This window comes from Xyrauchen texanus, chromosome 5 (assembly GCF_025860055.1).
Source record: "Xyrauchen texanus isolate HMW12.3.18 chromosome 5, RBS_HiC_50CHRs, whole genome shotgun sequence".
In the NCBI taxonomy this organism is placed as follows: domain Eukaryota; kingdom Metazoa; phylum Chordata; class Actinopteri; order Cypriniformes; family Catostomidae; genus Xyrauchen; species Xyrauchen texanus.
The window spans coordinates 14,296,448-14,311,892 of NC_068280.1; the positions used below are offsets into that span (position 1 = coordinate 14,296,448).

Genomic DNA, 15,445 nt, shown 5'->3' on the forward strand with positions numbered 1-15,445 from the left:
TATGTTTAGTCTGGGTTCAGATTAATCAGGATTACTCAATAACCCAGGATTTGTTATGTTATCATTTACCAATAGCAATGAATCCAGCTGTCCGTTAATCAGTATATCACCACTCCTTTGATCTTCTAATGAGGAATGTGGTGCACATCACTTATCTCAATAATCACCAATACTAGGCCAAACAAAACTGTCCTGTTCTAATTCACCGGAGTGTTCTCCAGTACACTGGAATCTTGCCTAAATCTCAATTTGCATATACATATTTCCAAAGCTTTGTTTTCCTGAGTTTAGCTGTGGGAGTGTGTGAAGAAATGGCTTTTTAACCCAACCAATTGCAACTGCGGTCAGCATTTTAAAAGAGTCAGGCTTGTTCTAGTCATACTCAAATCACTGAACAAGAGGAAACACCCTGGGAACTTGGGAACCAAAATCCGATAAGAAATCTTGGATGCCCTTGCTCTCTATTCTAGACTAGATGTTCTTTGATCAAGGAAGTTTAAAAAAAATGGAGCTCCACACAAATGCAAACAAGGCCAGATACTTTTCAGATAAAAATCCACAAACCTACACTTTGCCTACCGCTCAACAGAAATGATGCATAACACCCCCCCCATTGCCAAAATGTGAAACTATAGATTATGTAATGCTATCTTTTTTTTATTTTATTATTCAAATATGCCAATAGTGTGTAAGCATTTAAGTTGTAAGCATGTCTAGGTGGCAGTTTCATGTTAAGGACTCCTGATTAAAAGTTTTCACACATTATGGGGCTTTTTCTTTTGATAAATAGTCATTCTTGAAGACCAATTCAAGCGTTCAAATAAATATTGAACAGAATTTATTAAATTACTTGATTTGTATATCTAGAAATGTCAGTACTGGGATTTTGTTAGTCAAATACAAGGATCAGTAAGCTTGAGCCAGGATGACCGTTTTGTCTCATGGTAATGTTTATGCCTCCAGTAGCCTACAAGGAGATAAAGGTCCTAACCTGCCCTAATTTAACTTTTTAATTAACGGCAACAAAAATCATCATGCTATTTGCGCTCCTAAATAAATACTAGCATAAAGTATAAGGGCATCACTGCAGTGTGTTTATTTAGAGTCCAACAGACACCCAACACCAACCCCTAAACCTAACCTTACCTTACAAAAATTAACCATGGTGTTACTACAGTAAACATAGCATTACCAAGGTATTTTGTAGTAAAACCATGGTAAACCACACAATTAAACATGGTTACTATATTAACACCATATTACTGTAGTAACATCATGGTTCACTGCATTACAACTATTGCCAAAAAGCATGGTCACTACAATATTACTATAGTAAAAGCATGGTTATACCCACTTAAAACCTTTCTCTCAACTCCCCACCATGCTAAATATATAAATATATAAACTTTTAAATTCATTTTTATTTATTATTATAATAAATATTATGATCAATTAAGAATGGAGACAGGAGACATAATGGGAAAAGGTGGGACACCCGCTTGATAAAAACACCATCTTTATACACTACACTATTGTAATGACACTTGGGGGTGCGGTTTGTCTTCAATATATTTGTCTTCACCAGACTATGGAGTACAAATAGTCCTGATGTGTGGCAGGTGCTATTTTCACCTAGTGCATACAGTAACTCCAAAATAATGAACTCCAGCGATGGATCGCCACCAATTACATCACTCACAAATGAAATGGAAACTCCTACTCAAGAACTGGAGATGTTTCTTCTACATTAGACACTTACCTGATGAAAGCTATTTCAAAAAGTATTGGGGACAAAACTGGAAAAGGCAAAAAGTGGTGGGGACATGTCCCACCCATAAATTACACCTTTGGTTATAGTGATCTCATGTAAATATTGGGACAATAGTTATAGGGCAAAATTGGTCAACTGTGGCAAATATTTTGAGAGAGTAAGATGCCGAGTAACAAATTAAGATAATGTGTACTCAACCCGTTCAGAAAAGGGTTAACCATTTCCTGTTAATTTCAGTCTCAGTTAGCATTTCATATCACCTCAAGTATTCTATAAACAAATTAATCTCCATTGTAATTGTAATACAAATCAGTTCTCCCCACTTAACACAATGTGTTTTAATGTGGGGCCTTTAGCCCTGGGTTCCAGGTGAGGCACTTTGCCTACAATAGAAGTAAATGGGGGCCAGATTTTAAATGTTAAAATACTCACTTCATTTTCAATATATCTACATGACAAAAGCAATATGCATGTTTACATGATTTTAGTGGGATAATGTCACATACTAAACTTTTCTGTTTAAAGTTATTGCCAATTTTACAACTTTGTTGCCATGCCGATGTAATGCCTAACCTATAAACCTCGAAATGACTGTAAAAATTACAATATAAACAACTTTACTCCTCAAATAATGCATGAGTTTTAACAGAAGAATTAATATACGCATTTTTATTAAATTATTAGCTTCACATTTTTTTACTTTAAACCTTCAAAAAATTGGCCCCATTCAATTTAATTGTAAGTGCCTCACTGTAACCTCGATTTTTGCTTTTTACGAAAAGGGGGGATGATTAAAAATATTTTTTTGGTGGTAATCAATATTATGCCACAAATGCTGTTGATTGAGCTTAACATTCATTTAAGGAAAGTAGCCTACTCTGGTTGTTTTTGTTGCTGTTTAGCGATCATGGAGAATATAAAATTGAAACTGCCTTTTACCCTGTTGGGCCTTTAGTGCCATTGTACCCAATAGGCTTATGTTTTCTAAATTAGGTCCCAGGTAGCCAAAATGGTTTGGACCCATATTGGCCCAGATCCGGCAGGCCAGAAGAAATAACTCGGCCCACTTGCGGTTGCCGGACTCTTGTGAAACACAGCAATGAATGATGCCCCAGAATCGGCCCAAGTACACTGGTCTGAGTCCGGGTGATAAAACTGAGCCACCACTGCTGGCATAGGGCCACAATCGTGCCAACAAAAATTTGAGAACTTAGCCGGTCCTGGCCCGAGTCTGGGTACCACAGGGAAATGTATATGAAGTACAAAACTACATCAAATTAATAAGAACAACAAAAGACATTTTGCCATAGCGATATTAGCTGGTTCGCTAAATTAAGTATATACTTGCACTTAATCTAAAACAGAATTGAAAAAAAAAATTGTGTTCAGTATAACTCTTCTTGTAGCCTAAGGAACGGACTTGGTCTGCTTTTTCCATTTTCACCTGTTGCGAAGTTCATGCACTGAACTCGCGATGTTTTGAAGGCCGCCCGTAGGAGGAGTCAAGAAAACATCTGGTGTTCCGCTGCGCTTCTCGACACGTCCGATCTAAAAATCAGCCGCACCGGACAACAAGCGCACAGATCCCGACGCCTCCGAGACGATTCACGGCTGTGAGTCTGACCTCTGAAACGCAAGCCAACAGCCAATATGAATGCTCCGTTGTGAACAAGATAGCTACGAGATCCCAGAAAAGACCGACTGGGAGGCAACCTTGTGGTGGTGCACCAAATGAAGACATGCATAAGAAGGGATGAAGTCATCTCCTGCGTTTTATGGCCAGCAAAGATCATCAATGAATGCAGTGATCGATCATTCCAGCAATAAAGAGGCTTCGATGGTGGCGAACTGTCTGGTGTCTTTCGCCCGTATGCGCAGAATGTCGTGGGAGAGGTGTGGAAAGCGGCAGGTTGTGATCTATTAATACAGACAGCCCTATTATTCATCTCCGCTGCTTTGCCCAGTTATTATTGCCCACCGAACCATTGGCATTAGGCTATGGGCTCACCATACACTGTATGCAGCACTGTAACCATTCATTTGACGAGTAAATGACATTGGCGTCTCTCGCGCGTATCAAGCTCGTGGACCCTCCTCCGTCCGCACGCGGAGCGCTTCAGCTAATGGAAATACACCCGAACTGAAATACGGTGCGATGTGTTCGTTTTGGAAATTTAATAAGGTGCGCAATAAAACACCGCGTGAGGTAGAGTGCCGTGGAGCATCGGACAGGGTCGTAATCCGCGCCGTGGCCTGTGTGTGAAACACGCCGGAGAATGGAGAAGTTCCTGCAGATAGCGCCCCATTCCCTGGCCATAGTGCTGTCACGGGTCAGCACCGAGGAATCACCCGCGGTCACGGAGACGCTTCAGCACCATCACACCGGCTATGAGATATTCGCCGACTTCAAAGCGGAGAACATGCAGCACTTCTGGAATAAGAAAGTCACGGACGCCATATCGGACACGTTCTTTTTGGGCTGGATAGACGAACATGTTCTGCTCATTCAAGGCAAGGAGGACCATTTGGAGGTGCTGAGGGAAGGATGGACACGGAGGGCCCTAAAACCACCCAGGGGCTTCGAGATCAAGTGCATAGGTAAGCCTGACTAAACGCCACGACGGATTGATATACAGCGACCCAAGTTCCTTTCTTTATGTGTTGGTGCACAAGTTTGAGAGAAACATGCAACTCCAACCTTCTTCATATTGAACATGCCAGTAAAGTGCACGTGCATGTTCAACATGCAGAAAAACAGCATGGGGTGGATGTTGGGACCACTATGCAGAACTCTCTTGTGAGGTTTATTTTACTGTGAATAAATGATCTGACACACACACACACACACACACACACACACACACACACACACACACACACACACACACACACACACATATGTGTTGGTGCAGCTATCCTTATAAGGACTCTCCATAGATATAATGATTTTTAAACTGTATGAACTATAGATTCTATCATTTACCCTACCCCTAAACAAAAACGTTCTGCATTTTTACATTTTCAAAAAAACATAGTTTACTATGTTTTTAAGCAATTTCAATTATGGGGACACTAGAAATGTCCTCATAAACCACATTTATAGCATAATACCCTTGTAATTACAGTTTGTAACCTAAAACAATTTCCTCGTAAACCACACAGACACACTCACACTGCTCACAAAAGAGTGCACACTCACATACACACACACACACACACACACACACCTGGTCGAAATAATTGCATATAATATTTGCACCTCTAATTAAATATTAACAGTATAGGGGCAAAACTGCAACATGTTTATTGTGTTTATTTAGAGTCCCATTGACACACTACACCAAACCCAACCCCTAAACCTAACCCTAACCTTCCATTACATGGTTTTACTTTACTAACCATAGTATCACCATGGTATTGTGTAGTAAAATCATAGTAACCACAAAATTACAGTAAACATGGGCAGTATATAAACACCATATTACTGTTGTAACACCATTGTTAATTGCATCAAATCTATGGTTTCTGCCAAAAAAAAACATGGATACTACAAACGTACTATAGTAAAACTACCTTTATATCAATTTTTATGTATTATTATAAGTAGCATTTACCTCATGAGACCCGAGTGTGACTGCCATGTGCATTTTCCATTTTCCTTTTTATTTGTAACTAGTAGCCCCTAATAAACACCGCAAATGGTTTTCCTAAAAATGTATGGCAACAAATGTGGACTAAGTTGTGAAATTTTAAATAATAAGTCATAGAAATGTTTTAAATCAGATTGTTTATTATGTTTCCAGAAGTGTTGGTTATTCATCCGAAATTAACTAAATTAATTCTGCTTCAAAGTAATGGACATCATCATCCAATCACTGCCAACCATGTTAAATAAAATTGAACATTATAAATTCTGAATCTGTGTACTGATTACCATTGTCCCATGTCTGACAAACATGTTGAGTGGTCCAAATATCATCTGCAGACTGAAACTGAAATTTTGGTTTGATTTTAGGAGTAATGCACTTAGCTGCATAGAGAACTATAGGATGCTCTCTGGCTTTTGGATGAACATATTGATTCTCAATGTGATAATGCACAGTAAATATAGGATTCCTAAGAAAAAAAGATAAAAAATTACTCATTGGTGTTTTGCCATAAATCGCTCAAATAATAAAAAAAAAATGGCATATCGGATGAAACTACAGACTCTATCTAATCTTTTGACTAAAACAGTTTTTAGTGGAAAAAACATAATTAGGTTTCTTAGCAGGTGTAGTTTTGTTGGTGTTTCTCCCAAAGGCAAACTCTGTGATCTGCGCCATGTTTAACCCTTTACTGACAGCCCAGAGACTCCTGAACTGAGATCAGTCGGATGAAATTAATTAAAATTATGCATTGCATAAGCAAAGCTAAAATACAACGTCCACGAATGTGTTCTAGGGGTCGCACAGGGTTAAAGAAAATATTAGTATTGGAGGCAGGAAACAGAATGAGAAAAATTGTGCGACGAATGCGGAATCGAGTCCAGGTCAAAAAGGCACAGTCCCACCCGTGTTACACCCCACTCCACTGACACGATACTTACAATGCAGTTTGTCTTAAATTTCTACTATTGGGGTGCAAAAAGGCTTTGCCGTGTGACAGGTGTTATTTACAACTTAGTGCAAATAGTCACTCTAATGTTACAAGAAACATGCATAGTAGTTGCCTGCTTATTAAAATTTGACAACATTGACATATATATATGTTCCGATGAAAGTTTACCATGAGATTTTGTAAAACTAGGCTTTTAAAAAGTCCTTAAATGTGTTTGAATGATGTGAAGAACCTGATCCAACACCTTTTTGGCATCTTGCAAAATCACATTTGATAAAGATTTTCATGTTGCACAAACAACACAAACATGTCACTGTTGCTATCACTTAGAAATCACCCTTTCTGATGGTGAACAGGCCTTCCCATTCTTTGCTCTTAGGGTGTGTTCACACTTGTAACCGTTTCTCTTGGTCCTCTTGGTCTGGACCAAAAAGGAAAATGATACATTTAGTTCTGGTTCACTTAACGTTCACACTGGCATTTTAAACATGAACCTAAAGCTACAATACAAAAGGCATCAGGAAAAAGTCACAACCTGATTGGACAGATTTTTTGACGTATATTTTGTAACGGAACTTGCCAAACATCCAAAACAATGCTGGCTGCTGGGTGAGATACGCTCATTAGATTTATATATATGGTGGGATTTTTACCGGCTGAGAACAAATGAAAAGCTAATATAATAAGGAGTCAAAACAGTGCCAGGAATTCCTCTGTTGCACACACAAACAAAGATGTGCTGCGAGGACAGCTGACGGCGGTTCGACGCCTGTACCGAGCTGTAATGGGCAACATAGCTCCTATGATGAGAAGAATCAGGTATGCTTGAGGTCATTATTAGGCAGATTACTTCCTGTTTTTGGTCTGTTTAGACATCTTTGGTCCATGTTGCATTCATATATCAATCAAACCGCACCAGAGTTTGTTTGGAAGTTTGTGCGCACCAAGGTTCGGATGGCAGCGCTCACACTTGTTCAAATGAACCGCACAAACAGAGTAATTGCACCAGAGTGTGTTTTAATCTAACCAAACCTGCCAAGTGTGAACACACCCTTACACTTTCTCGTAAATCTTGATGGCTTCTTGAAGAAGAAACAAGTTTAAAGTTAAAGCTTTTTTTTATAGGATCTCAATCATTTAGAGACAAAGTTGTTCTTGAACTCTGTGGAAAGTGCCTACCTTCAGAGTGGCCGAAATTGAAATGCATAAGAGATTAATTCACATTTTAGAGTAAGCTTTAACCCCATTACTCCCTAGGATGTGATACCATTGTCTCAAATATGCAAACATTAAAGAACTATTAAAGTTGCTGAGATATTCTGAAATATCAAGAACATGACAATAAAATTGTATTCTTTCCTATAGTGTAACAATTTGCCAGCAAGATTTGTTATTGACTCCAACGTAGTTGACTTGACTCTTATGTTCAAGTCTGTATAAACTAGAAAGTTTCAAGGGTGTGACTGTGAAGAAATTGGCCTCCAATCACTGATAATGGACAACATATAACAAACCTGTACACATTTCTGCACCATCATCTCAATGGGAAATTCTCCTCTTTCCACTGTCTGGTACTGAATGACCTGTTTTGGAATGTGGTGATCTGTCACACTATATGCAAGTTTGAGTTTGGGTTGTTTTGCCTTGAAAGGGCTGATCTACATTCCCACTGATAAAAAGATTGATCCATCATGTTGAATGTTAGGCAAGGAGATTGAGATTTGGACTTTTCATATTTAATTTGAATGAAACTTTTAGTCGGTGGATTGTTTTCAGTAATCAGAGTTTGTGGTATCCTGTACCTCTTTGACTGATTTTTTCCTCTGTAAAAGCTTTTGAATTACATTTTATTTAGAAAATAAAAAGATTAATTCCTCTTTGTGGGCTTCAGTGTTGAATCTGTTGCTTAAACTTAGTTTTTTAATTAGATTATAACTGAAGAGAATTAGATTTTTGTTGTTTGTATTGCATATTTATAGGAATTGACATAAAGGGTTTAATTAAGGATTATATCTGACTTCTGCTTTCAGTGACTAGAGTTAAAATCCCTTATATTGATAACCATTAGCCTATGTTATAGTTAACCTCAACCTCATATTAACTCTACCATTTGACACAATGACCTAAAAGTCTGAAGGACACTCTGAGAACTTTACCTTCTCAAACCTTTACTAGCAATATATTAGCATTTCTGAACATGCCAATAGCAGTTTACTGTGTGATTTCTGTAACAAGGTAGGTGAGGAATGAGAATCTAAACACAGCTTTAATGAAACAAAAGATAAACAAAGTACTCAGAATATAAAGTACAGGGAACCAAACATATGCAAAGACTGATAAAGAAACCAGGGTAAACAAGGGCTTAAATACACATGGGAAAACAAGGAACACCTGGGGAAACAATCAGGGTTAACCAATCATGAAATAAAACTACAAAGAACTACAAATGTAACAGGAATGGGGAACTAATTAAGAATTTCAACATAAAAGTCTAGACAAAAACAGGGAATACATGACAATTTCCTTAAAAGACTAGGCACTATAAACCATTTAAAAAGTCCTGGTTTTTGAATATGAGGTAAAGGACCTTAGATTGTTGTAAGACTATTCGAAAAGGTCACTAAATCACAAAACAAAGTGCTGGCAAAACATTCTATTTCCCATAAACATTGTTTTTATTTACACTTATGTTATATTATCAAAAGCAAAACGCAAACTTAAACTGATTAGACATCAGCATGACTGCTGTGTGCATTTTCCATTTCCCTTTTTGATTTGTATCGACTAATAGCACCTAATAAACATAAAAAAAAATAAATACAATAAAAATCTAGAGCAAATCGTTTTCCTAAAAATTCATGTCCACACACGTGGACAGCGGGACTAAGTTATGACATTTAAAATAATACCAAGCTATAGAAAGTCTGATTTTTTTATTATCAGATTGTTTATTATGTTTCCAGGAGTGTTGGATTTCATGTTTTTTAGTTGTTACAGAGATTGCATCAGAAATTAGCATAAATAATTCTGATTCAAATTAATGACCAGCATCAATCAGTCACTGCCAACCATGTTAAAATAAAGTTAGACATTATACATTTTGAATCTAAGTACTGATTTCCATTGTCTCATGTCTGCCATACATGTTGAGTGGTCCAAACATCATCTGCAGTCTGAAACTGAACTTTTGTTAGGTGATTTTTATAGAATTGAATGCATTTGTCTTCATAGGATAGCTATAAGGTGCTCCCTTGGTCCCTATTTAGTGAATGACTTAACCTCCAGTGTGCTGTCTGTCTTCACTGGCCGTAGAACAGTTCGAAATGCATGAAAACCATGTGCTATTGTAAACAGTAGTGTACATTGTATTTAGCTGCGTGCCGTTTCGCAATAAATCACTCAAATAGTTACAAATGGCATATCGAATCGAATCTTTTGATTCAAACAGGTTTTAATGTAAAACTCTTAATTAGGGGCTTTGATACAGAACGGGAAGATGAAGATGGCGCCAGGATGTTTGCCGGCTTGCCACAGTCTGTCCTTGTTTCTTTTATTTGTAATGTTTTTTGTTTGTTTTATCACGCGCTCTGTTTGCTCCCCTCTGGTATATGATCGCATGACGCTATTTAATATTCGATCGGCTGTGTCTGATTGTTTATTTTGCGATCCCAGAGATGATTGGCATTTGCACTCGCATTATGTGCCAGTCGCATTGAGGAACATGTGTTACCTGCCGGGATGTCTGTGTATGTGGAGGAAACGGCGAAGGAGGCGTGGGAAGCGTTCTGGAGTCCTTGTGAGATCGAAGAAGATCGGGAAGTGTCCAGTCATCGGACTTGCTTCTTCGATGGCGGAGGCCGTGGTCGTGAACCTGAGATGTTCATACATTGTGCCTGTCTTCCCGTCTCGGCGTTGATGCCTCAGTTTTCGCAGATGGTGTGCGTAAGGCGACGGTCTGCAGATCGAGGAGTTGATCGTCGGAATCTTCGCTCTCTATTACATGACAGGAGTCCGGTGGCGTTTTGTGATTCCTCTCTGCAATCCTCTTCTGATACCACTCCTACTCCAGTGACAATGGCGTTGATTAACGCGAGATCTCTGGCAAATAAGACCTTTATTTTGAACGATCTTTTTCTTTCTCATGAAATTGATTTTTTATTTGTCACTGAGACTTGGCTTAAGGCTGGTGAGATGACTTCTCTCTCTGAACTTTCTCCTCCTGGTTGCAGTTTTTTTAGTACCCCTAGGTCTGTTGGTCGGGCGGGGTCTTGCAGTTGTTTTTAAAGACAAGTTTAGGTGTAGACTTTTACCTTCTGCATCCTTTTGCACTTTTGAATCTCAGCTAATTACGCTGAATTCTTTTAAATCTGTGTTATGTGTTTTGATTTATAGACCCCGAATTTTCATGGGGATTTTATACAAGAGTTCTCTGAACTTTTATCTGGTATTGTCTCTTCTTTTGACAATATTCTAATTTTTGGGGATTTTAATATACATGTGTGCTGCCCTTCAAAGCCCCTGGTCAAAGAATTTTTAAATTTAATAGAGTCATTTGTTTTTTTGCAATGTGTTTTAGGTCCAACTCATGAACGTGGTCATATGCTTGACCTTGTATTATCTAAGGGATTCTCTGTTGATAGCGTGAAGATTGTCGATACTGTTTTTTCGGACCATAAGACTGTAATTTTAAGTTCTAACTTTCCTTGTGGCGCCGAGTAATATTGCTTCTGCCTCGGTTCCATCCCGCATACTCAATCCATGCACAGCTAGTAGTTTTTCAGCTGCTTTTAATGTCTCTTCTTTTTTTTCCTTGACCGAGTCACACTCTCCCTGTATGGGTTTGGAAGAGTTGGTCGATCAGTTTAATTCTTCTTGTTTAGAGATTTTAGATGTTGTGGCTCCTGTTAAAGTCAGGGAAAAAAAGTCAAATCACAGCCCTGGTTGAACAGTACTACCCACGCTCTTAGGCAGGAGTGTAGGAGGGCTGAACGCAAATGGCTCAAAGATAAATTACAAGTCTCTTATGAGATTTTGAAGAACCATTTGAACGAATTTCAAAGAGCTGTTAAATTGGCTAGATCAAATTATTTTTCTGATATCATCTCCAGAAACTGTAATAATTCTAGAGTACTTTTCTCGACTATAAATGCTGTTCTTCATCCGACTACTACTCCTCCATTCACTCCTGCTAAGATGTGTGAAGAGTTCTTAAACTTTTTTATTGGTAAAGTTGATGGAATTAGATCTCAGATTTCATCTGTTCTCAATGTTTGTTTTACTCGTGTTGACCCTACTGAATCAATTAACCTGTTTTATGCCTGTTTCTTTGCAGCAGCTTAATGATATAACTGCTCATATGAAGCCCACCAGGTCCCCTGGTGATGTGCTCCCTTCTTCCCTGTTTAAGAAGGTACTTGATTCCATTGGCCCAAGTATTCTGTCTATTATGAATACTAGTTTGTCATCTGGTGTTGTTCGGTTAGTTTTAAGCATGCGGTTATTCAGCCCCTTCTAAAAAGAAACGGCTTAGACCCTTTTGACATGAGTAGTTTTCGATCCGATTTCAAAATTGCCTTTTATTTCGAAGATACTGGAAAAATTGTGCATGCACAGCTTAATGACTTTTTAATGAGGAATAACATCGCCGATAGATTCCAGTCAGGTTTTAGAGCTGGTCATAGTACAGAATCTGCTCTTTTGAGGGTCTCTAATGATATCCTACGAGGTGTTGATTCTGGAAACCGTGTTGTGCTGCTTTTGTTAGATCTTACAGCGGCATTTGATACAGTTGATCATAACATTCTCATTGGTCGCCTTAGGAATCAGGTTGGTATTCAGGGCTTAGCCCTGAAATGGTTCTCTTCCTATTTGAAGGATAGGACTTTTTCAGTCAGTTTAGGGGATTATTTTTCTTCTGTTGCCCCTCTTGTGTGTGGGGTTCCACAGGGCTCTATACTGGGACCAATTTTATTTTCCCTTTATATGCTCCCTCTAGGCTCGATTTTTGAGAAATTTGGGATTCAGTATCACCTGTATGCGGATGATTCTCAAATTTACTTACCACTGAAACATGGCCATAGATGTGCCATTCAGTCTCTTCGTGCATGTTTGGCCGAAGTTAAGTGTTGGCTTGCGAATAACTTTCTCCAATTAAATGAGGATAAGACCGAGATGATTTTATTTGGAAATAAGGGCTGTGTGGATGATGACTGCCTGGGGTTGTTTCCTGGGAAAAAATTGTCTAGCGTGAGGAACCTTGGTGTCATTTTTGACTCTGATCTTAAATTTGACCGGCAAATCAATGCTGTCGTTAAGAATAGTTTTTTCCATCTTAGATCAGTTTCTAAATTGAAATCTATCCTTTCTTTTGACGATATGGAGAAGGTTGTTCATGCCTTTGTGTCATCCCATTTGGATTATTGTAATGTATTGTATCTGGGTGTGAGTCAGGCTTCTCTCTTCCGCTTGCAGCTCGTTCAGAATTCAGCTGCCAGACTTTTAACGGGCACTAAGAAGAGAGAGCACATTACTCGGTTTTAATTAAATTACATTGGTTACCCATACGATACAGAATCCAATACAAAGCTTTGTTGTATGTTTTTAAGTCTCTGCATGGCCTAGCACCTGAGTATGTTAGTGATTTAATCAGCCGTTGTCAATCAAGTAGATCTCTGCGCTCTAACGATCAATTGCTTCTCATGGTTCCGCTGATCATGTTTAAGATGTAAAGGTGATCGGGCATTCTCTGTTGCAGCTCCTAGGCTCTGGAATGACCTTCCTCTGTCTGTAAAAACTTGTCCTTCATTGGGTGCTTTTCAGAGTGCGCTTAAAACTTACTTGTTCACTTTAGCTTTTGACAATGCTTTGTAAGTTTTTATGTAATATGTTTGCATTGTTTTTATGTCTTTGTTTTTACTTTTATACCTTCTGTACAGCACTTTGGTTCCACTTGTGGTTTTGAAAGTGCTCTATAAATAAAGTTGAGTTGAGTTGAGTTGAGTAGGTTTCTTACCAGATGTAAATTTGTTGCTGTTTCTCCCAAAGACAAATTCTTACAAACTCTGAAGTTTAACCTTTTACTGACAGCCCGGAGTCTACTGAACTGCGATCAGTTGGTTTAAATGAATTGAAATTATGCGCCAACACACAATGTCAGCGCAGAAGGACGTGAGGTCGCATGAGGTTAAACATCTGTTTTACATGCAAGCTTCATATACAATAGCATGCACAGTTTTAAAACCCCTGTACAACTTAAATGAGTAAAATGGCCTGGGATTAAATGGGAAGATTTTGCACTTAATGGTGCTTCTTGCTCAATTTGATAAAATTATTTAATAATTAATTTTTTAAATGTATTTCAACAGATGTTTAACCCAGACATCACCCCTGCCCATAGTCACTGCCACCCAAACAGCGAGAAAAGTTGAAAATCCTGTCTTGAAAAAGCACAGACCCCCTCAGGTGTATGAGTATCATAAACATAATAAACAAGTAGTGTCAAGTTGAGTTCTTTTCGTTTTTGTGAGTGTTGAAGATGTTTTTTGTGCTCAATTATAGATCTGCTAAGGCTGACATTAACTCACATCACTGTTCAAAGGAATCTTTTTTCAAATCTTTGAACTCTGCCTAGTACAACTTAAAAAAAAATACTAAATGCAGACTTGGAGTTCAAATCAAGTTTGTTTCAAAGCTTTTGGGAGTTTTTTGTTTTACATGCAAGGATGGAATATTTAGATACTGGAAGAAATGGGGACTTTTCTCTATCAGCAGGGACTAGAAATATTGTGTTGTATTTTCTCAAAATGCTGCATATTCTTTGACTTTGCTTTGTAAAATGGCACACATCGTAAAGAGATATATCAAAGTTGAAGTTCATGAGAGTCACAGCTATGTGCAACATGATCACATGGCAAACAGTTGTGTTTTGATCATTTTCCTACCATATTCTGACCCAATGTATCAAATCTGAAAAGTCTTCAACTAAAAATGTTTCCGTAAATCAGACGCGCTGTGCCTTTCACCACACATCTATTCAAAGTAGTAAGACCTTGCGCTTGTTCAGTACATTGCAACTTCGGCCACTTGGAGGGGCATTTCGGACTTTCTGAAAACATCACCAATTTTAGCAGACAAAACTATTAACTGTCAATGATTTTTTGCAAGATCGGAGTGGCTATGTGATAATATTCCTCATTAAGTGTGTTGTTTTACTTTATCATAATGTAGATTTTTGGACGTCAGAGTGATTGTAGCAAACAGAACCTGCCATGGTAAAATAAATAAATATATAAATTCTAAGTTAGATTGGGGAATTTAGCTGAGACATCCATTTTGTCAACTTTAAAAAAGAAAATTATTGGAACATAGTTTCTGCAAAATGTGAAAACATACCCTGCCAATACATCTTCATAATTATTTTAAATTGGAGATGTTATAACTCAAAGCCCCATGTTTTCTGGTGGATGTCTGGATGAATTGTGTTGAAGATTTGTATTCTGGGTAGACTGGGATGGCTACCTCTGAAGTCTTTGTATTACTTGTAGGTCACCCAGAGACCGTGAAGTTTTAGATTTCACACACTAACCACTTAATGGTAACCATACTCTTAAGAAGAATCCTCAAGGCTTCTGCTGAATGGTAATCATTTGTTGAAAAGTGAGAGTCCCTCTTTAATGAATATGTGCTGGTATCCAGTTAATGGAATGTTGATGGCTGACGATAGGTCGAATTCCATAACAAGGACCATGATGCAAATACAGGTCTGCATTTGGTGCAGATGGGAAGGAAGGTGGGGGGACAGGAAAGGGAACTGTGTTTGACACATGACAAGCCCTAGAAGCATTGTTTTCAATGGGAGGAAAGGGAGTAGTGCAGAAGAGAATGAAGGGAAATAGTCAAAAGAATTAACAAATCAGCACCATGGAGAGACATGTGGACAGCCCTGCTCAGCCATTGGCAACTTTTCAGAATTTTTTTGTTTCTTTTTGATGAGACATTGTTCAGACAGTCAGTCCTGTTTAAGAGTGCTAAATACAGTTACGTTCGCACACAGTTCAGTCATAAAATGAATATATT

At 38.2% G+C, this 15,445-nt stretch overlaps 1 protein-coding gene across 1 annotated transcript in view; it reads left to right on the forward strand.

The window, feature by feature from the left end:
- The first annotated feature begins 3,283 nt into the window (after window positions 1–3,283).
- Window positions 3,284–15,445, forward strand: part of stox2a (storkhead box 2a) — a 97,361-nt gene continuing 85,199 nt past the window's right edge. Inside the window, exon 1 of the mRNA XM_052126904.1 lies at window positions 3,284–4,369. Within this exon, the coding sequence (XP_051982864.1) occupies window positions 4,048–4,369 (322 nt within the window). The 5' untranslated portion in view covers window positions 3,284–4,047. The remainder of the gene's footprint in view (window positions 4,370–15,445) is intronic.